Source organism: Phodopus roborovskii, unplaced genomic scaffold (assembly GCF_943737965.1).
Source record: "Phodopus roborovskii unplaced genomic scaffold, PHOROB, whole genome shotgun sequence".
Classification (NCBI taxonomy): Eukaryota; Metazoa; Chordata; class Mammalia; order Rodentia; family Cricetidae; genus Phodopus; species Phodopus roborovskii.
The window spans coordinates 15,252,634-15,269,417 of record NW_026126517.1 but is presented as its reverse complement, the minus strand read 5'-3'; the positions used below and the strand labels follow the sequence as shown (position 1 = coordinate 15,269,417).

General features: G+C 44.7%; 1 protein-coding gene across 1 annotated transcript in view; it reads right to left on the bottom strand.

Annotated features, from left to right (window-relative positions):
* The window catches only part of Fez1 (fasciculation and elongation protein zeta 1), a 51,451-nt gene that overhangs the window by 12,858 nt on the left and 21,809 nt on the right, over positions 1-16,784 (bottom strand). Inside the window, exons 4-6 of the mRNA XM_051196905.1 lie at positions 8,006-8,092; positions 4,246-4,414; positions 455-726 (exon numbers count right to left, since the gene is read on the bottom strand). Of these exons, the coding sequence (XP_051052862.1) occupies positions 455-726; positions 4,246-4,414; positions 8,006-8,092 (528 nt within the window). The remainder of the gene's footprint in view (positions 1-454; positions 727-4,245; positions 4,415-8,005; positions 8,093-16,784) is intronic.

The following is a 16,784-nucleotide window of genomic DNA, read 5'->3' as shown; positions in this document are numbered from 1 at the left end:
TGATTCGCCCTCAGATCCTGTCTGGCTCCCCCCACCCCATGCTGACTCTCCACACATTCTCTTTGGGACCTGAACCCCACCGAAGCAGGTCCCTAGCAATTTTCAGTCATTCAAATAGCCCAGCCAAGAGCCTGCACAGGCCTCAAGGGAACCAGCCTGGGCAATAATCCATGCCAAGGACAGGGATCCTGAGCTCTATCTTTTCAAGGAACAGCATGGGAGCACTTATTAATATTTATCCAGTATGTCTTCCACTTAGACCAGAGGCCTTCAGAGAAGCTGGACAGACAGGTGATAGCCCCTGCCTTCCTGACCCACTATCTGTCACAGCATTTTGCACATGGTTGGAACTCAGTAACTGTTTAGGGGTCCATTGCAGGGTAGGTACCAGGACATATATGTGATGGATAGGGCTCATGGCTGGCTGTGCCTAGTTTTCTGGTTGCTTGCCTACCTTGAGAGGCATCTGGTTTCCCTTCTCTATTCGGCTGCTCTGCAGGCTCAGCCCCTTCTCTTTCCGCCTCTTTTTCATCAGCTCCCGTTGCTCCTTCTGCTTGTTCTGAACCTCAATGAGCACCGTGATGAAGGAGTTCTTCACCTCCTTCTCAAACTCCAGCTCGTCTCTGCGAGCCAGCTGGTGAACCAGCTCCTCGGAGAAGTCACGGATGGCACCCTCCACCTGGTCCAGCAGCTCTGTCAGCTCAGACCCAGACATGTGCCTCAGCCCTAGGGAGGAAGATGGATTTGGTAGGTGATACCTACAGACAAGCATGAACCTGCTGGAGACGGGAACATTCTTAGAGGGAGCCCCCCTCCAACTCTTAAGAGTTTCTCTGAAAGACCACCACAATTTAGGGGAAAAGCCAGGAGGAAAGGACATTACATCATGTATAGAAGAGAAAAACCCAACTCAAAAAGCAGAGGAGAACAAAAGTGTCCATAAGGAAGCAAGGGAACTCTGTCCAGTGAAGGACATGCCTGGCTGTGATACCTTGCTCTGTCTTTGTATCTGTTCTCTGTTTCTGTCACATTCACATAGAATAATAGGTTGAGGATGGAAATATTGAGGCTTTGATATCTGTGATGAGCACTGATATAAGATGTATGTAGTGTTTTCTCCCAAGACGTCATGGAGACAGCTGACACCCAAATGAACATGACCTGAGGGCTTATGGTCCTATGACTGAGTCTACACTGTAAACTATGGGATAGCCAGGGAAGACTGGGGGAGGGGAATGAAAAATGGAGCCTTATTAATCAACAGGCTACGTCCAGAGACAAAGAAAGGGAACTGGAGATTACAGACATGGATACCTTTAACATCCTGTCTCTTAAGGCTGTGTGATGAATAATATCTTTAGGTCACTGTCGGTTGGTTGAAAACTTCACAAAGGGTAGGAGAGCCAGGCACGGCTTTAATTCTGGCACTTGGGTATAAGAGGCAGGTTGAGCTCTCTGAGTTCAAAGATAGACTGTCTGCATAGTGAATCACTGTCTACTAATAAACAAACAAACAAAATAAAGCAATAGAGAGATTTTTAAAAAATGTATATGGGTGTTTTACCTGCATGTATGTCTGGTACCCACAGAGGCCAGAAGAGGGCATCAGATCCCCTAGAATTGGAGTTACAGATGGTTGTAAGTAGCCATGTGGGTGTTGGAGAACTGAACTTGGGTCCTTTCCAACACTCAGTGTTCTTAATTGCTGAGCCACCTCCCCAGCTCTCGCTGTTTTTGTTTTGTTTTGTTTTGTTTTTGTTTTTGTTTTTTTGAGACAAGGTCTCAGTATGCAGCCAAGGATGGCCTCTAGCTCTCACTCCTCCTGCCTCAGCCTCCGGAATGCTGGTATTGCAGGTATGTGCTACCACATCCAGTGAGCAGAACAGATTTTAAGTCTTCCTGACTCAGGGCTGAGGATGGAGTGGGTGTCAGAACATTTGTTTAGCATGGAAGGGGCCCTGGGTTTAGTCCAGAGAGAGAGAGAGAGAGAGAGAGAGAGAGAGAGAGAGAGAGAGAGAGAGAGAGAGAGAGAGCAAACCCCACCAGGAAGAAGTGATTATGTTAGATGACAGAGAAGCCAGTACTCAGTACCTGGATATATGTGTTACACGTTGTACACAATGTATTGAAATGTTTCAAATGACACTGTATCCCATAAACACACAAATTTGCCATATGCCCATTAAGCATATTAGTAAAAATAAATGTAATAGAGTTAGAGAGCACCCTTTGTTTCCCTCTGTCCCTTCTCATTCCTCCTCAGCCTGGGTGCCTGGCTCACTCGGTGGGCTCTTCCTGCTCTGATTTGTTCTTTGAGCCATCCTCCTCGTGTTTTTTGCCGTTTCATTCTGCTTTGCTGAGTGCTTCTATGTTTGGGCCCTTTGTGTGGCTGAGAGTGGCCTGACTGGGCGGGTGGTGAATGCAGCTAGGCAGACAAACCCACTCCATCACCCCATTGGCTTCCTGTAGCAACCCCGCCCTGCCTGCTTAGTCTCCTCTGGACCAGGCGGTTTTGCTTTCAGAATGTGGTGCTTCATTTTTGTCTGCATTTCTGCCACCAACACCTGAAACTTAGACCCAGGCTCCCTGACAGACATGGCTATTTATAGTAACCATGCTGCAAGAGTGGGCCCCCTCCTGTGGTGCAGTGTGCACATAGTCATTCCTAGGGCCGCTGCTGCTTTTACACTACTTTTCATTTCATGCTTCATCCAGCCTGCTCTTTGTATAGTCATCACTATAAACCTGTGTCAGAGAGGTCCTGTGAGGCAAGCATCAAAAGACTGCACTCTGGAGATAATCTTCCTGGTCCAAGAGCTAATGCAGTGCCCCTTATAACGTATAGGAGGTGTGAGGAAAGAGTCCATTGAAAATGAAGTCTTCACTTTCCCCACTGAAAGAAAGGAAGAGTGCTGAGGGTATAGCTCAATGAGAGTGTAAGCGTGAGGCTCTGGGTTCAATTCCCAGCCCTAAGCAACACACACACACACACACACACACACACACACACACACACACACAGAGAGAGAGAGAGAGAGAGAGAGAGAGAGAGAGAATTTATTGGTCCTTCTCAAACATATATTAAAAATTCAATGATTAAATAAACCTCCTCCCATCTCCACAGTTCAGGAAGGTTTCCTTCAGGGATGTGGGAACCACTGCTTTGAAATGTAATCATCAAGGCAGATAAAACCTAATCTCCCACTATTCTAGAAGCACAGCGTCTACTTCAACCACCTGACTCCAAATTGCAAAACCCACTTAAGGTAATTGGTTCCATTCACTTAGTTATAACAAGAGTACAATTTCCTTTAGTGTTTGCTGTCCTTTGGAGAACTGCCTGTGACATGTAGTCTGTTCTTTTTTAATGCTTACATGGTAATAAAATTGCTCTCCACCATACTTTTATGTGGAGGATTTTCTGAGTGGCAAGGAGTTTTTCTTTATAATTCTATTTCTCCAGCTGTGGGCTTGGGTAAGTCGCTTAACTTCTGAGGTCGGTTTGAGGATAGCACATAGAAAGCATTAAGAATACTAGCTCTTAATCTGTGTGTGTGTGTATCTCTGTCTCTGTTTCCTGTTTCTCTCTCTCTCTCTCTCTCTCTCTGTGTATCACACACACACACATACACACACACACACACACACACACACACACACACACAGAGGACACAGGATACTGGAGCTTGGACCTAAGATACTAAGGTATCATGAATGAATGCAAGGCAAATGCCACTGAGCTACAGCCTCTATCCGTATGTATGTATGTATGTATGTATGTATGTATGTATGTATGTATGTGTGTAAATATATGTATTCATTCTCCCCCATTGGTTTTATGGTAGTACCATTAATTGCATCTTGGCAGATCAGAGTCCTATTTATTCTACTTATTCTACTTTAGTCTTGTTTGGTTAGGTTTAGCACATTTTTTCCCCCTAGCAAAATGCTGACTTTTCTCCTGATACCAAATCAGGAAGGTGTTGCCTTTCTCCTGGATTTGCAAATGCTGCTCTAACAGTACCTGGGCAGGACACAGTGGCACAGTCTTTTAATCTGCGACAGGCAGAACTCTATGGGGTCAAGACTAGTCTATATACTGAGTTCCAGGCCAGTCAAGGCATCATAGTGAGACCCTTCTAAAAAAATAAAAAAATAAGATATAAAATAAAACAAACACAAAAAGCAGTACGTAGCACCAAGGAGGTGTTTGGTCCTTAGTAAACCTGGCCCAGAGGCCCTCACCTTCATAGGACCAGTTGTTGTTGAAGGTCTGTGTCAAGGCCTGCATCTCTTGCAGCAGGACTGAGTCTGCCTGAGATGAGATTTCTCCTCCATCCTCCTCTTCCAGCACCTCCTCTTCCTCCTCAGGATCCGGGGAGTTCTGCATCATTTCTTCGATCTCCTCGATCACCTACAGATAAAGTACAAACTCCGTTCCCTCCTGGGAGTGTCCCAGTTCATTTGAGCACTCAGCAGCATTCCTAATTTGTTCTGTCTTCATAAATATTGGATCATAATAAAAATAGACCCAACCAAAAGCTTGCATAGTCTGTTTTTAATGTAAAGCACTCCCATGTAAACCTCTTCCAAGTGTTCCATTTAGTTGGATGCATTATTGGAAATTAGCCACTCTTTCAGGAAATGAAGCAGGGCTGCCTGGAAGTAAACATTTACTTCAGTTTGCTAAGCATTTTGTTTCTAAGTGGGAAAATATTTTATCTGTTCAACTACAACACAAAACCCAGTCCATTAATTGTCACATTTCTTGCAACAGGGGGGTGGAGTGAGGAGGGGGAGGTACACACACATTCCCAGAACAACCCGAATTGGAGAGGAAAACAGATGTTTCTCCAGAACTTTCCTGGACAGGAACTGAAGCTGTCCAGTAAAAAGTGAAGCTAAAGACCATAAAATGACAGAAGGAAGCCAATGCCTGTAGAGAAAAACAAACAAACAAACAAAAAACCCCAAAAAAAACAACAACAAAAAAATCCAGTAAGAACCCCAACTCTGAACTTGACTGTTAATGGGGCTCAGCTCCTACAAGTTGAGGGTCAAGATAGATGCTACCAAAAAGAGTGCCTGAACTACCGTGGACATTAGCTGCTTGTTCATAAAGAAAGGGAGTAAGCCGCCATGGACATTAGCTGCTTGTACATAAAGAAAGGGAGTAAGCCGCAAGCCCTCATGAGGAAGTGGTCTGGATGAGTTCCATGGCAAGAGCACTTCTTTCTTCCTTTTCCCAGTGCTGGGAGGAGCCTCTGTCACCTTTAGATGGTGATCTTGGAGGTAGGTCTCTTCCTGCCCAGCCGGACTGGAAGTAAAAGGACTTAACGTTCTTCTTTTGAAATAATCCCTGTTTTTTATTGGTTTTTGTTTTGTTTTGTTGTCTTTTCAAGACAGGGTTTCTCTGTGTAGCTCTGGCTGTCCTGGAACTCACTTCGTAGACCAGGCTGACCCCTAACTCGCTGGATCTGCCTGCTTCTGCCTCCCAAGTCCTGGTTTAAAGGCTTGTACCACCACACCCAGCCAATCTGTTTTTATATACAAACATTCTCAAATTGACCTGCAAATTTAGGATATGCCTAGTCTTGGAAGGGCATTTTATAAAATGTGACCAAATAACACAGTCCCCCTCTAGGGTTTTCTGGCTGAGAGTAATTTTCATGTGACTGTGATGGTTAATGCTGGTAATCAACTTGATAGCCTCTAAGTCATCTGGGAGACAAGCCTCTGAGCATGTCTGTGAGGTAGTTCTAGTTAGGTTAATTGAGGTGGCAAGAACTACCTTAACTATGGGCAGCACCATTCTACGGGCAGGGAGTCCTGGAGGAGGCAGGATTGAGAGAAGGAAACCAGGTGTGGTGGTACACACTGTTAATCCCTACACTTGGGGGAGAGGGCGGGAGGTGAACATCTGGATTCAAGGCCAAGTTGTTCTAAAAGAGGAGTTCGAGGTCAGCCAGGACTATACAGGCCGACCTGGTCCCAAAATTAAAACAGAAAGGAGAAATGGAGCTGAGCGCCAGCATTTATCTTCCTGCTTCTTGAATGTGTGACTGGCTGCCTCCAGTCCTGCTATGGTGACTTTACTGCCCTGGTGGGCTTCAAACTAGGAGCAAATGAACTCTTCCCACCTTAAGCTGGCTTTTGTTTAGTATTTGGTCAAACGAATGAAGAAAAGTGACTAATATAAAGCTGTCATTGAGGAACGATCCTTCCCTTCAAGTCACAATAAAAACTGCTGCCCCCGGGGCTGTAGTGGTGCTGCAGTTACAAGCACTTGCTGCTGCTCTCCCAGAGGACGTGGGTCCAGTTCCCAGCACTCACCTGGGAGCTCTTGTAACTTGCAACTACACCTCGGGGGATCTGATACCCTCTTGTAGCCTCTCTAGGCACCAGGCACCAGCATGCACAGAGACACTCACATGCAGACATAAAGTAAAAATAAATCTATTTTTAAAAAAGACTTTCAGCCCTTGCTGGGTATCTTGAGTTTGAAGCCAGCCTGGTCTACATTACAAGTCCCAGGCCAGACAAAAACAAAGCAAAACAGAACAAAGTAAGTCTTAGACATGTTCTTTTATGTTGTTCTCTGTGTAGCTTGGAGCCTGTCCTGGAACTCACTCTGTAGCCTGGGCTGGCCTGGGATTCACAGAGATCCACCTGCCTCTGCCTCCCCAGTGCTGAGCTTAAAGGTGCATGTCACCACCACCCAGCACTTTTTTTTGAGACAGGGTCTCATTCAACAAGACTGGTCAAGAACTTCTGATCCTCCTATACCTCCCAAACACTGTGTTTTCAACATGGATATGGTACCTGTTCTTGACATGATTTCCTACAACCCCTATTTTTTTCTTTCTTTCTGTTTTTTTTTTTTTTTTTTTTTTAGATTTACTTATTTATATGAATTATGTACAAGAGTGCTCTGTCTTCAGACGTGCCAGCAGAGGGCATCAGGATCCAATTGCAGATGGCTGTGAGCTGCCATGTGTTTGTTGGGAATCAAACTCAGGACCTCTGGAAAAGCAGCCAGTGCTCTTCATCACTGAGTTGTCTCTCCAGTCCCAATCCCCTATTCTTTACCCATATTAAATCCTACTTAAAAAAAAATAAAGAGATTAAAAGAAAAACCAATCCCACTTTCAGCTGTGGACACAAAGATGCACCTCTACTAAGATGCTCTTTCTGGCTCTGCTAGTTTCCAGCGGGGTGCATTCCAGTTCATGAAAGCTTGTATGGTGTCCAGCTCAAACAAGCACTTACAGATACTTGTTGGCTGAGAAAGTGAATAAGGAGATTCAACACTTCTGAAGTGAGAAATCACTAAAACTACAACATAATGAACTCTGCAAAGTGAAACATGGCTCCCCCCTCCACCACACACAGACAGAAGTGTCTCTAAGATTCCTTTTGGAAGGCTAAAACTTTTCAGGGTTCTATAATTATGATAAAATATTTATCACATAGAAACCTCATCTGTTACTGCTTCTTAAAAAAAAAAAAGAGCATTTATGACCCCTCCCTTAAGTGTCCAAGCTCCTGGTATAAGAAATCTATAGAAAACTGGGCATGGTGTCACACTCCTTTAATTCCAGCACTTGGGAGATCTCTGAGTTCCAGGACAGCCTAGTCAGAGACATCCTGTCTCAAAAAAATTAATAAACAGAAATAAACAAACAAGCAAAAAAGGCATTACACAAGAAATCTATTGAAGCTTCACAGGAAGTAAAGCCAGGAAACTAAACATGGCTCCAGCTCTCATCACCAACCGCTACAACTAAACTTGGTATAGGAATTATGTCCATGTCCACTGTAAGACAAACTGAGGCATAAAGAGAAAGGAACCTCTTATCAAAGATACCGAACTCATCAAGGCACCACAAGACTGTGCATCTTTCTTCTGACTTGGATGGATGTGCCTGCCAAGTATGCTCTCTTCCACCGCGTTCCTATTAGGACAAAAGGTTCCGGGAACGTGGGATGGGGTTCTCATTCATACCTGATCAGCTGTGAGTAGAGGCTCTTCATTGATGCCAGAATCATTTTCACTCTTCTCGTTGAACTCTTCCTCTTCCTTCTCATGGATCTGAAGGAGAGGGGAAGTGGCATTCTAACCATCAGCAGTAGATTCTCTGCCCCTAGACTAGCTGAAGGGCCCACTGTCTGAAGAGGGAACGTGGAGAGGAGTCTGAGTTTCACCTTGTTCCAAATCTGCTCTGTCACACAGGAGGCATTGCCAGCATGGCCAGAAGACAACAGGGTAGGGGTGAGCAGCATCATTCTGACTCAAGGGGACCAGCAGTGTTCTCTAACTTACAGACAGGTTCTCCTTGGATGAAGCAGGGACCTTCTCACAGTGAGTAACATTACAGCCTGCTCATGCAGCAAACACAGTTCTTTAAGTAGTGTCAGCTGGGCAGAGGGGTGTCCAGATGTTTATCTTAGTGGGCACTTTAGGAGGCTGGTTGTTTCCATTCAAATAGTCACAGATTTTAGAATGTGATAAAATGTTATCATTGGAATCCAGGTGTGGTTTCTTAGCTGATGAATCAACATGAGCTATATCACATGAACTATAAGAAAAGCTGAGCCAGGATGTGATAGTTCATGCCTATGATCCCAGTGTTCTACTGGAACCTTCAAAGCCCCATTCTTCTTTCCAAACACCACCCTCCCAGAGAATTTCCAAGAAAGAAAAGGCAAGAGAAAACCCAGTTCCAAATTCTTGGCAGCTAAGGCAGCTCCTCCCCTGAAGTTGCCAGAAGCCCAAGTCCCCACCTAAAGTACTCAGATTTTGGCCATACTTGGACACAGCCTAGTTTATGGTGGATATGTTATCACCCCTCTACTACAGACTATATAAGCTCCCTGCTTTAGTTCAGGTGTGTGACTTCTCCAGTATGGACCTCTGGGGCTGGAGAACTCACCTGGGAGTTGCTTTACTCAAATAAACCTGTTCTTTTACTTTTTCAATTCAACTTTATCTGGTTTACTGAATCAGAGAAACCTATTATCTTGATACAGAAAGCCTATTACCCACCCTGAGGAAGCCCCAGGGTGATCAGGAATTTAAGACCATCCTCCTACAATCCCTACCTAGCAACTTCAAGTCCAGCCTAGGTTCAAGAGATACTGTTTAAAAACAATGAACAATAAAAAACCAGGTGTGGTGATGCACACTTGTAAGACCAGCTCTCCAGAGGCAGAGGCAGGAGAGTTACAGAAAGTCCAAAGCTATCCAGGGTAATAGAGTAAGACCTTGTCAAAAAATAGGAAGGAAGGAAAAAAGGAAGGGAGGAAGGGAAGGACAAAGGAAGGGAGGGAGGAAAAAAGGGAGGGATAGAGGGAAGGAAGGAGACAAAGAGGGGAGAGGAAGGGGAGGAAGGAACAAAAGGGAAGGAATGAGAGGAAAGAAAAGAACAAAAAGGACAAACAAAAGCCTAAGAAAAACACTGAAAGGAGAATTCTGTTTAGCTCATTTGTCCCATGTCCCATGAACACTATAACCCTAAGATTCTAGAAGTTCACAAGATAGTTGTTATAATTCTGGCCTAGCAGGCCATATTGCAAATCGTTAACGGTCCAGAGTTCGCATTCACATCCTACACACATTCAGTCAATCAACCTAAAAACTTTTTCGTCCAGGAATCCAGTTGAAAATCACAGGAGTTTGCAAGAAAGATCCAGGAAATCCCTCCCCAGAGCCACCTCCCATGCAGGAGCCATTCTTCCTTGGTATCTAAGAGCTAACCTGTTGATTGGTCCATCCCCCAGGACACATCTTTTTATTTTAACAGGAAACACTGGGGTGAGGTCCCAGCTGTCATGCAGTCTAGCATCAAAACTTCCATCTTTGAGCTCCATTTTGGCAGGTACCCCCTAGCCATGCACATCCCCTCCTATCTCTGCCTAAAGCCAGGACATTGTCATTATTAAAAAAAAAAAATTAAGCAAATATATTTTGAATGCCATCTGTTCCCACGTGGAGAAAGGATAAGGCAGAGAGGAGAGGGAATCACCAGATAAGCTGGTGGGCAGATGGCAGCATCTATTTCTGCGATGGAATCCATATGCTTGTGTCTCTGCCAAGACTACCACCTGTGGTACCGCTTGTTTCCACAGCTCCCCACTGGGCGGAACAAAACTCCTGGGGCAACACTTTGTTCACAGTGACAGTGACATGGCAGGCAGAAGTTCCCAAGGATCAGGAGGTCCTGAGCTAGAAATGCGGCTCTTATTGAGAAATGGAGGATTTTGTTTTCTGTTTTTGAGTTACTTTTTTTTGTTTGTTTGTTTGTTTGTTTGTATTATTTATATGTGAGTGCTTTGTCTGTGTGTATGATGCAGGCCAGAAGAAGGCATCCGATCCCACTCTAGATGGTTGTGAGCCACTGTGTCATTGCTGGGAATTGACACTAGGAGGTCAGATACTTGCCTTGTGTCAAGCAGATGATAGCAGGTCTCTGGATGTGCTTTACTTTAACAGTATTGAAAAGAGCATATCAATTGCCCTGGGAGGGCCATAGCAACCAGTTGACCAATCAACTCAGGACAGGTCATCCAAACCCAGAAGTGCTCCAATCCTGAGACTGTTATATGCTCCTACATACTCCCCCTTCCTCTACCCAATAAATTCCCTGCCTTGAGGCTCCTTTGGGTCCTTCTCAATCTTCCTGCTGTGTGGGGCAGATGGAGGAATGGAGTTAATGCAGTTAACTCATTAAATAATAAAGACTCTTTACTTTTGTATTGGAATGGGTCTCTTGGTGATTTTGAGGTCAGAATTTGGACCACAACACCTGGAATTACTTTTATAAGCCTCTGACAGCATGTTACTCCATAAGTCAAATTCAGATATAAAGGGTTGAAATAAGGCTATGAAAATGCAATGTGTAGCTAGGTATGGTGGTATATACTTGTAATCCTGGTGGTATATACTTATAATCCTAAAGAACCTGTCTGACTCCACTTTGAAGGCAAGAGCCGTTCACGTATGAGTTTCCTAGAACCTGACCTTCCCTAATCCATGACCTTGACCTCCTCCTCCTTTTAAATTTTATGTGCATTGGCCATAGGTATCTGGTCCCCTGGAACTGGAACTACAGACAGTTGTGAGCTGCCATGTGGGTGCTGAGAATTGAACCCGGGTCCTCTGGAAGAGCAGTCAGTGTTCTTAACCACTGAGCCATCTCTCCAGCCCCTTCTTCTTTTGAGACACAGTTTCTCTATGTAGTTTTGGAGGCTGTCCTGGAACTCACTCTGTAGACCAGGCTGGACTTGAACTCACAGAGATCCCACTGCCTCTGTCTTGGAGAGCTGGGGGTAAAGGCTGTGTTACCAGGGCCCAGCCCTGTTGAGACTACCTTTACCAGCTGGGCATTGGTGGCATACACCTTTAGTCCTAGCACTCTAGAGGCAGGGGCAGGTGGATCTCTGTGAGTTCGAGACCAGCCTGGTCTACAAGAGCTAGTTTCAGGACAGCCTCCAAAGCCACAGAGGTCTTGAAAAACCAAAATAGAATACCTCTGCCCTCCTTGATCACACTTTGACCATGATGTTATGTTTTTTGAGATTTTTTTTTCTTCTGTATTTCCTTATTGCCCCTCTCTTCTGTAAACTTGCTTTGCAACTACTTCTGATTTTACTCCTTAAAATGGGCCCAAGAAATGGACTTGGGGCTACTCTCTTTGACCCAATTTGGTAGGCAGTCACTGATCAGCTCTTAGGTGCCCCCAATAGAAATCTAAATCTGGCTCACTTCAAATTTGGTCTTTTTCTTCCCAGCAGGATTAACAATACCGGGACCCAAGATGCTAGGAGAGGCTAGCCTGAGCTACATAGTGCAATCCTCTCTCAAAATAAAAAATAAACAAAAGACAGGGGACACAGCACAGTGACAAAGCCCTGGATTCCATCCCCAGCAATAAAAAAAAAAAAATTAAAAAAAAAAATGATGCCCTGAGACTACAGTTCAGGGGTAGAGTGCTTGCCTAACAAGTGAGGCAGAAGAAAGAGAGCTCAAGGTCATCCTCAAACTATTTCTACTCCAGGAGTTCAAGACCTGAGCTCCAGAAGACCAAAACCAAACACACGGAGAGGAGCGCTCACATTTTCTGAAACTAGACAGTTTCAATGCTTCTCCTTCACTAACTCAATATTGCACCTTTGACCTAGATCATCTCCCTCCGCAAGTTTCTGGCACAGGTGCCAGGATGGGTTCGTAGGAAGGAAGGCTCCCAGTTAAAGAACAGCTGTGTCCCAAGGCAGGCACTTCCAGAGCGCCTTTTCCTGTTGCCCTCTCAGGTACAAAGTTGATGGGTCTGAGTCTCAATTGTTAGAATAAGATAAAGAGATCTGGCCAGGAGTGGTGGCCTTTAATCCCGGCACTTGGGAGGCAGAGGCCAGCCTGGTCTACAAATCGAAGTCCAGGACAGCCAGGACTGTTACACAGAGAAACCCAGTCTCAGAAAAACAAAAACAAAACAAACAAACAAACAAACAAAACAAAAGATAAAGAGATCTGAAAGGTAATCACAGCCTTAGAAAAGCCATTGTGAGCCTTGTCACTGTCATGAGTACTATAGACGTCTATTCCTTGTTTTCTTATTTCTCAGAAATCAGCCATGGGGTAAAAAAAATAAAACAAAAGGCTCAGCACACACAGTGCACCCCAAGAGAGCCCCGGCTCCACCCTCCTCCTCTGCTCAGTCACAGGCCACATCCTCCCTAATGCAGGTCTCCTTCCTCTCTCTGGCTTGAGTTCTAACGCTCCATCCTGTCTCGCCTCGACCTGGGTTTTCCCCCCCCAATCCTCCCAGACTCTGCTTTGCTCTGACAGCTTCTGTCACAAACCTTTTCTCTTCACACAGACTCCACCAAATACAATGCCTTATCCTATCATGTGACACAGAGAAGAGAATCACTCCCTTGGCTACTTGTGTGGTGATGAGAAAGGCACTTGCTTTAAATGATCCACAAGACCTTCATGTGGCTCCATTTCCTTGTGGGCTAAACCTGACAGTCATTTGCATACTGTCAAAGTCAATGAGGCTCTTGTCAGGTCTTCCAGAATTAAGAAGACACAGATCCAGCAGGGCGCTGACCACAGCAAGTTTTTCTTCATCTTGCTTTGAGGAAAAGGTGTGCATCAGGATTGCCACCGTGCAATCTAAAGCTAATGCAGAGCTCTAACACTTAGACCTCCTTATGCAGCAGTTCAAAAAAGCCTTAAGAGTCTGTTGAGTTATTATGTCCAACAGCAATTATAAGCTAGGGCCTTTTGCTAAAGCATTCCAGTTTATCCTGTTCCTAGAAAAAAAGAACTTCTACATCATAGTTAGCCCCTTTACATATTTCCCTCCCCTCCCTCCACTGATTCAAATGTGTGGCTGCTGTAATAGCATTAAGAGAACAAAGATACATTTAATTTTTTACCTCCAGACAAAAAAGTAGGAAGAATAAAAGAAACCCAACAGCGTGTGCTCAACCCCAGGAAAGGGCACTATGTCCCTTTTGTGCTTGTGAACAGCCAAGAACCATCTGTGTGGGCTAAGTCAAGAGCTCTGTATTCTTACAGCAAGATGTTCCACGGTATTTGGTCAACAAACACTTATTGAAAGAATTATTGAACAAATGACAAAGAGAGGGCTGAAGTGTAGCCAGGGCCTAGATTCGGTCCCATCTCCAGATAACATAGCCTGTTCATTGCCTGGAGACTAAAAAGATGGATCTTTCTGTCCTGGATGTCTGTCTCCTCTTGTTGTAGTCACTATCTGCTACTAAGTAAAGGTTATAAGGATCAAAAGATAGTCTTTTATGTCATATCCAGGAACAGAAAGAGTGATTCATTTGAAAACCCAACTAGAGTGGGTAACTGTTATTATACAACTACAAGTATAATTCAAGGATATAATTTTGACCTAAAATATAAGAGCACACTTATGTACAGCTAAGCCAGGATGGGCCTCTAAGCAGAGGCCCATATAGCCTTTCTTGAAGTTCCTACATTATACAATTATTTAAACCACCTCCTGTTTCCATTTATTTGGAAGACACACCAAATATTGTGCACACAGTTACCTCTTCTTCCTTCCTAGGCTCTAATAAAATGAGAGTAACTGGATTTAAAATGAGAGTATCTCACAAGAGCAAAATGAGTTCAAGAAAAACAGCAACCAAAAAAGTGCTTGCTGGGAAGCAGCTGCTGGCCCAGGGGCTGGAGAGCCACACCCTCTCCAAGTAGAGCTTCAAAGTAAACAGATTCACACTGAAGATGTTGGAAAGTCTGGGAGCTGGAACCCTCAGGCTGGCAGTGTGAGTGAGGCTAAAAAGATGAGGACTTGTTGGGGTGCTTCCTTAGGGGCAGCTGCACCTCAGCTCTCTTCTAGCAGCCATGTAGAAAGGCTGCTACAATCCTGTCACCTTCGGGAGAGCTGGTGGCTTCACTGGTGAAGCTGAACCTGTGAGGCTCCTGCCTCAGACTCACCAGACAACCTGACAGAACCTGGGGTGGAACAATCTTAAAAAACAAAACAGAGGGAGAGCAGGGCATGGTGGTGCACGCCTTTAAATCCAGCACTTGGGAGGCAGAGACAGGTGGATCTCTACGAGTTCGAGGTCAGCAGCCTAGTCTACAGAGTGAGTTCCAGGATAGGCTCCAAAGCTACTTAGAGAAACCCTGCCTGGAGAAAACAAAACAAAACCCCAGACTACTGGTGGTCTCTGTGAGGTGGGTGGGGGGATTTACGACTCAAGCATAACAAAAACATCCCCCAATAAGCTTTTGTGTTTGATTACCTAGTCCCTAGCTGCTGGTGATGGTGTTTGGGAAGATTTAGGAGTTGTAGACTTGCTAGAGGAAGGATGTCCCTGGGAGTTTTGTTAGCCTACCCTCCTTCCCCCCCCCACCTGCCTTTCCCTCTCACTCTCTCCCTTCCTCCCTCTACCCCTCTCTCTAACTCTTCTTTTGGTCTGCCAATGCAATATAACGGGCCTGGCTCATGCTTCTGCTGCCACACCTCCCCAACATGAACAGCATTCCCTTTAAACTCTAAACTAAAACTATCCCTTGCTCCCTCAAGTTGCTTCTGTCGGGGTAATTTAATCACAGTAACAGAAACAAGACAAGAGAAAAGATATCCTTGCCATGAAGCTATGGAGACTGCCCTCAGCAGGGCAGGAGAAAGCATTGGCTTGGACATGTGACTTGCGTATAAGATCCCACCAGAAACCTAGAAGGAGCTCCTGGATATTAAAAATGTGATAACTGTGGTGGTTTGAATAAGAGCTGCTCCACAGGCTCAAATTTGAATGTTTGGATCTCAGTTGGTGGACTGTTTAGGAAGGATTAGGAGGTGTAGCCTTGTTGGAGAAGGTATGTGTCATGGAGTGGACTTTGTAGATTTCAAAAGTCACTGTCAGGACTAGTCACACTCTACTTGCTGCCTTTGGATCTAGACGTAAGTGCTTACCTACTCCTCCTGTGCCTGCCTGCATGTTGCTATGGTCACACCTTGATCATGGACTAACACTCTGAAACTGTAAGCAACCCCACAATTAAATGCTTTCTTCTATAAGAAAACATGACCATTGTGTCTCTTTGCAGCAATAGAACAGTGACTAAGACAATAATAGAATTCAGATTTTCTGATGAGGCTGAAGGTTGAGGAAAGTCCTTTGATGGGTATAATACATAGCTAGAGAGTGTGAGTGTGGAGTAACAAGGGTATGCACAAGAAATACAACACCTGTATTATAAGCATCCCCGAAAACGGTGGGCACGTGCCTCACATTCAGAATTTTGGAAGTGGAGCCAGGCAGCTCAGGAGTTCAAAACTAGACTGGGCTCCAAGAGAGCCTGGCCCAAACATTTTTCTCTTCTGCTATAGATACATAAATACTATACATGCATCCAGAAAACATAGACACAAGATCAGGCCTCTTCAAGGCCTTCAGAGCAAGCAGCATTGGATCCATCCCTCCTGCCAGAGCAACTACACATCTGAACAAAATCTATGAGGCAATTGTTTCCAGGCACTGGATGCAGGCAGTGCAAGGCTTTGGACTGGAAAGAAGTGAGGAAAACTTGAGTCCACTAAAAAGCATAAGAATACCATAAGTAGTAAATAGTAAGACTTATTTGTTTGCTTTTGAGTTTTATTTGATTAGTTGGTTTTGCTGTTGTTTTGCAATAAGGTCTGTTTTGAGGTTAGCGGCCCACATTGGGTATCTTCTGCTATTGCTTCCCACATTCATTTTTGAGCCAAGATCTCTCAGTGAACCTGAAGCTCACAATTCAGGTAGACTGGCTGGCTCGGTAAGGCCCCTCTGATTCCACCACCCCCCATCCCTGAGATTATAGATGAACAGGCCATGCCCAGCTTTTTACTCGGGTACTCTGGACTTGAACTCAGGTCTTCATGCTTGTGTAGTGGGCATATAGCCCACTGAGTGATCTCCCCAGACCTCTGCATCATATATTTCAAGGAATTTATCCATTTAATCTATCAATGACTGCATTTAACCATGAATTTATCTATAATCTTCTTTTAATTTTGTGATATTAATTTACTTATTTTGTGTGTGGGGGTGGGACATATGTAACATGGTACATGTGTGGAGAACAACTTGGGAGAGTCAGCTTTCTTTTCCACCATGTGGTTTCAGGGTCTCACTATGTGCCCTGGCTGTCCTGGAACTTACTATGTAGACCATGCTGGCCTTGAACTCACAGAGATCCATCCTCCTGTCTATGCCCTGGAAATGCCTTTTGTTTTGCT